This window comes from Diabrotica virgifera, chromosome 5 (assembly GCF_917563875.1).
Source record: "Diabrotica virgifera virgifera chromosome 5, PGI_DIABVI_V3a".
NCBI lineage: Eukaryota > Metazoa > Arthropoda > Insecta > Coleoptera > Chrysomelidae > Diabrotica > Diabrotica virgifera.
The window spans coordinates 36,752,631-36,758,750 of record NC_065447.1 but is presented as its reverse complement, the minus strand read 5'-3'; the positions used below and the strand labels follow the sequence as shown (position 1 = coordinate 36,758,750).

General features: G+C 32.3%; 1 protein-coding gene across 2 annotated transcripts in view; it reads left to right on the top strand.

The window, feature by feature from the left end:
• The first annotated feature begins 809 nt into the window (after nucleotides 1-809).
• LOC126885687 (centrosomal protein of 164 kDa) overlaps nucleotides 810-6,120 on the top strand; it is a 91,906-nt gene continuing 86,595 nt past the window's right edge. The window contains exons 1-2 of one of the 2 annotated variants that reach the window (XM_050652396.1): nucleotides 810-1,058; nucleotides 1,262-1,373. In XM_050652396.1, the coding sequence (XP_050508353.1) occupies nucleotides 1,004-1,058; nucleotides 1,262-1,373 (167 nt within the window). In that variant the 5' untranslated portion in view covers nucleotides 810-1,003. The remainder of the gene's footprint in view (nucleotides 1,059-1,261; nucleotides 1,374-6,120) is intronic. The other variant, XM_050652395.1, reaches the window with a different exon arrangement.

Below are 6,120 nucleotides of genomic sequence, written 5' to 3'. Positions count from 1 at the left end.
CCCTTCCCTTAATAAAAATATTTTCTATCAAAGAAACAACAAACACTAAGGGCCGGTTGTTCGAACGCTAATCAACAATGATCATTATTAAATATTTAATTACTGTCACCAAAACTGTCAATGTCAACTTTGTTTGGGTTGCTGAAAACATAATTAATTACAATTATGAGATTTATTATTAATTATGTTAATAATTATTGTTATATTAATTGATTATAGTCTCAGAATTGTAATTAATTATGTTTTAACAATTGACATTGACAGTAATTAATTATTTGATAATGATCATTGTTGATTAGCGTTCGAACAACCGGCCCTAAACATATCAAAATAGCGTGTACCAAAATATAAAATCACTGCGCACGCTAAATAATGACGTCACTGGCTTGGTGAAGTTTAATTCGCGTGTACCTAACTTTTTTATTTGCGTACACGTTAGCGTGTACCTAGACACAGCGTGGAGAAAACCATAATTTTGAAAATCATAAAGCAAAAAATTTAAAACAGTTGCCCAATCAAACTAGTTTTCTATAAATTTTTATGCCCTAATAGTACAAAGATTTAATAACAATCAGCGATAAAATACAAATATGTTTAATTTTGTGAAAAATTGTATTTATTTGAGTATTAAATTAATATTAAATTCATCTTTTCATATTCGAAATGGTTTGGCATTTGGCATTCACATTCAATCATCCAAATGAATATATTTAAAAATATAATGGTTACATAAGAAATAAAATGGTTTTAGACATCTATACTTCAAAATATATACTAATAGAGTAAGCAAATAAGATTGTTTGCATTTTTTATGGTATTTTCACGGTTTCTCCTCTAGATGACTCTGCGTAAACTACCCGGATTTGTTTATTTTTTACCCCTAAATTTTTCAATAAAATTCTATCCGCTCTAAATGTCAAATGGTAAATCAGCTGTACAATATTAAACATGTAGGGATTAGCACTAATGATTTTACGGGTATATTCAAAATAAACTACTAAAAATGTCTATAATCTGTGAAGAAATATTTGATGAAATCAGCCACCCCTCAGAGGAAGGTTTGTTGATATTTTAAAAACTGGGGCAATGCTCATGTTTATTTATAATATTTATATATTAAAAAATAATGCAATGACGTTTATGTTTTAATTTATTATTTTTTGATCAGATCAAATTTTGTTTGTATTGTTTTATAGAAGGGAAAATTCATATTTTTACTTAAAATAATAATAGAGGTTTTTACCGTTTTTCCTCTTTATAGAAATTAAGGACTATGCAGTGAAAATTGGAATAGACCCAGATTCAGAACCTCAGTTGCTTCCCATAGCTGCTGAGGGGTTAATGAAAGCCTTACCTGCTGGTTGGAAGCCTGTGTAAGTACCTCTATAAATAGTTTATTTTTAAAAATAATTTCTTAATGTTTTTTTGCACTTATTTAATAATAATTCAGATTATGTGGGTTTATTATATTAAACATATTATGGTCTTAAATAATTTTATTGTATCATGAATACAAACAAATATTTTCCATCTTTTATATAAAAAATACATATCCTATCATAGACTACAAAATTATATTTTATACTCACAGTAAAAATGGACTTCTCCAAGATTTTTGAATGTTAGATACACACAGTAAAGATCAAGTGATTTTTAAGGTACATTCTCAATCATTTTTTCCTTGCCGCCATTATTAGTGCTATGGGTAGGGTTAATTAAAATTAATCCTTTACATTGTACATATTATATGCAAAATGCATATGGCGCAATTAAAAGTACAGCTGTTTCGCTACAATGTGCAACTAAGATCGAAAATATCTGCCAATTTAAAATACATATACACCTATGTTTTAACGTGACCAACTTAACTATGGAGCGTTTCAAGTTTAGAATAGAACATTGTGGAGATAGCATGTATTTCTTATAAGCAATAGCAGTGCGCAGATACCACACCGTACTGACTAGAATGAATCGTATGTCGGCAGTTGAGTATCCACCTGTACGCGGAGGTTTGGCAATACTGATCTCCGTAAGCATAACGTTCTATTCTTAACTTGAAATAAAGAATAGGTGCTGTGCAGAATGAAATTTCGCACCGTTGGGCCAAGTGTTTTCCATTTTTTTTAGTAAAGAAAAAATCCAGACATTTCTCATATCCGGACGACAATCTGGACACGTCTTTCAAATCCAGACGTATGGTAACCCTAGCTATGGGGTATATCTCTCTCTTCAGTTCTGACCCCCTCGAGGGAGTGTTGTTGTCGTTGTGATGTTGTGTATTGTCCATCTCCAAAGAGCAGTCTCTGATCTTACCATTCTGACATCAGAAATCTGACCATTTCTGTTAACTCATGCATAGGTCTTTTGCATCTTCCTGTTATTTGGTCGATCCATCTTGTTGGGAATCCTCTGCCTTCTATATTTCTTTGGATAACAAGTCTTTCCATGTTTTCTGTGTCTGCTCTCATAAGTCCAAAGTATTTTATTTTTTGGAGATGGACTTTGCTGGAGAAACGTTTGCTGTAGCTCATTTAAAATCGAATTATTTGTCCTGTGGGGTATAGTATAGTACATACCAATTATTTACGTGTTGGTCTCACCAAATGCAACATTTACAATATTCTTAGACAAGATAATAGAATCAGTAATGTATAAGTTTAAAAAGATCCTGAGACAGTTTTCTTGAAGCATGTTTAACTTAGATATTATTTTATACAGAATTAAACCAAAAATGAGACAACATTTACAGAGTGTAGTTTTTCTTATGCCATAAAAACTGTTCTGTTATGTATTTTCAAAATGAGTTATGATCAAGCACATTTTTGTATTTGATGTCATTTTCTATTTGAAGTTTGTTAGAGTGGTCATAGAGCTCACAGCATGACTGGAGGTGGGTGGGCCATGTGGCCAAAATGAATGACAGTCAGTGGGTCCAAAAAATTAAAGTATGGAGACTACAAGCAGATAGAAGACGCAGAGGTACCTACACGATGGACAGACAATGTCAAAAGGGAATGGTTACTGGGAATTACTGCAAGCAGATCAAGATTGACAGAACTGGAAGAAATTAGGGGAGGACTATGTTCAATATTGTACGCAGAAGGCTGGATGATGAGGGTGGTCATATTACTTAATTCTTGTACAAAACTGATACCAGAAGGTATAAATATTTATAATGTTTTTGCTTTGAAAGTCCTGTATAGACTGTTGTAATATTCTACCACAAAAAATGTGCTATCACGCATTTCCAAATGGGAGTAGCTGGGATTTCATGATATTTGAAGAAAATTGAATTTTTTTAGTTGAAGAAATGTGATTTTTCATTTAAGCAGCTCTGAAAGCTAGTGCTTTCTAAATGCAGCAGCAGTTTTAATTTGAAGACTGTGTCTAAGTGAAATATTCCAATATGCTGTTAGTATTTTCATAATTTCTGGAAGAGTTTGTGACCTTAGAGTCAAAGCATCAATAATAAATACTACAGGAACGGTGGAGCCCCACGGTATGGCTAAAGTGTCACCCTCATCTGGAATCAGACTTGTAGGGCATTGATTGTGTCAGAATATAATGAAATACCTCCTGGATGTTACACAAAACTCACATGCGCTTTGCTTTACCAAAATCTTGGTTGGTCTTTGTCAAAATTCGTTCATGTCGACACAGATTGCGTGAGCCCCAAGCTCGAGGGGACCTTAATTCATAGCCAACTCCCGATATAAGCAAATTAGTTTATTTTTCAATCTTCATATTTTCGTTTACCTAATCCATGACTATTGTCATAATTAAAAAAATATACAATGCAATGCTTTATTCAATAATTCATAACTTTGTAGTAAATCGAGATAACAGAATGAAAGACAAGCAATGTGTAGGGAATGTATCAAGCTTATATAGGGGGTCCCAAAAGTAGCGGAACGGTTGAATATTTCTCGAAATAAACATGGTATCGAAAAACCGAAAAATACGTGTTCAATAATTTTCAAAAATCTTTCGAATGACAAAAAACAGGACTCCCCACTCCACCCCCTAGAGGTGGGGCGGGGGGTAACTTTGAAATCTTAAATGGAGACCCTAAGTTTTTATTTCAGATTTTGATTCCTTACGTAAAAGTAAGTAACTTTTATTCGAGACATTTTGTTGAATTATGGATAGATGGCGCTATAATCGAAAAGTCATTTATCCTGATGTCATATGTAAATAATAAAAACGGTCTAATATCCCGAGGAATACACTTTCAAAGGAAAAACAAAAAAATACCTATTTAATATATTTCAAATACCCATCGAATAGCACCAAACACGACCACCCACTCCACAACCTGGAGGTGGGGTGGGGGTAACTTTAAAATCTTAAATACCAACCCCCATTTTTTATTGCAGATTTGGATTCGTCATGAAAAATTAAGCAACATTTGTTCGAAACAATTTTTAGAATTGTTGATAGATGGCGCTAATAGTTTTTTTCCAATTATAGCGCCATCTATCAACAATTCTAAAAAATGTTTTAGATAAATGTTGCTCAATTTTTCATGATTAATCTAAATTTGCAATAAAAAATATAGGTTGCCATTTAACATTTTAAAGTTAACCCCCACCCCACCTGTAGGGGGTGGGATAGAGGGTCATGTTTGGTGTTATTCGATAGGTTTTTGAAAAATATTAAAAATATATTTTTTGGTTTTTCATTTGAAAGTGAATTTCTCCGAGATATTAGAGCGTTTTTATAATTTACCTATGGTATTACAATAAATTGTTTTTTCCGATTATAGCGGCATCTATCCACAATTCGAAAAAATGTCTCAAATAAAAGTTGTTTACTTTTACATAAGAAATCAAAATCTGCAATAATAACTGGTGGTTTTTTTTTGTTATGGAATGGACTTTATGTCAATCAGCCAGTCTCAACATGACTACTATATCAAGAAGATTAAATATTTAAAGACCGTAAGTCCATAAAATATCAATAACGAAGAAAAATTAGTTCAGTAGCTGTTGAGAGGTAATTTATGTACTGAAATATAGAGATGGTATTAAGCTAAGGTACCTAAGCTAATTATAGCCTCCTTTCAACATCATAGGTGTGTTCAAAAACAATCTACAAAAAATTAATAACAATAACAATAAGATAAGAATAATAAAATAAGAATAATAATAAACAAGACGGTGAGGTCCTCAAAGTTCCATAGCAAGTTTTTTCTTTGTTTTTATCTTTCGCGGCTCCCTACTCAATTTGAAATCCGCCTTGCTATGGACTGTCCAAGTTGCTCACCATATTTTCTCTATATACATACATACACATATACAGTAGAACGTCGATAATCTGGACGTCAAAAATCCGGATTTGTATCTAGCAAAAATATCTGATTCTTTTAAAATAAATTAAGAACTTCGCTGCGAAAAACGAACCTCTACCGCAGTTCAAAAATATTTCACACATTTTTTTAAAAGCCCAAATAGTGTCTGATGTTTTTACTGTACACATGGTGGTATTATAAATTAATTACAATACAGTGTTTAAACATAAAAAAATGTTTTGATTAATTTCACCTCTAGACACTTTACTGTACAAGAGAAAACATAAAATTTTAAAACGTTTGTTGTACTTTAATGTGTATACTGGCCTTTTTTGAGGTAATTTCGATAATCCGGATAATTTGATAATCCGGATGAGGTCCGGTCCCAATTAATCCGGATTATTGACGTTCTACTGTACTTTTAATATATATATTTTAAACTGTCGGTTTCTATTTAAGATTTTAAAGTTACCCCCACCCCACCTCCAGGGGGTGGAGTGGGAGATTGCGTTTGGTGTCATTGGATAGATTTTTAAAAATTATTTAAAACGTGTTTTTCAGTTTTTCGCTCTAATGATTAGTTCGCGAAATATTCGACTGTTCCGCTACTTTTGGGACACGCTGTATACGGGATAGGTTGAGTGACATCCAAAAGCCATATTTCTACACAGGGTGTCTTAAACAAACAGAAAGTTAATAAAGAAAGGAATACTAATATAATAGTAAGGAAACAAGTAATAGAGCATGTATCTACTTTTGAATATTTGGGAAAAATAATAACAGATAATGGGAAAACCAACATGGCAATAAGTAATAAACTGAAGAAGGCT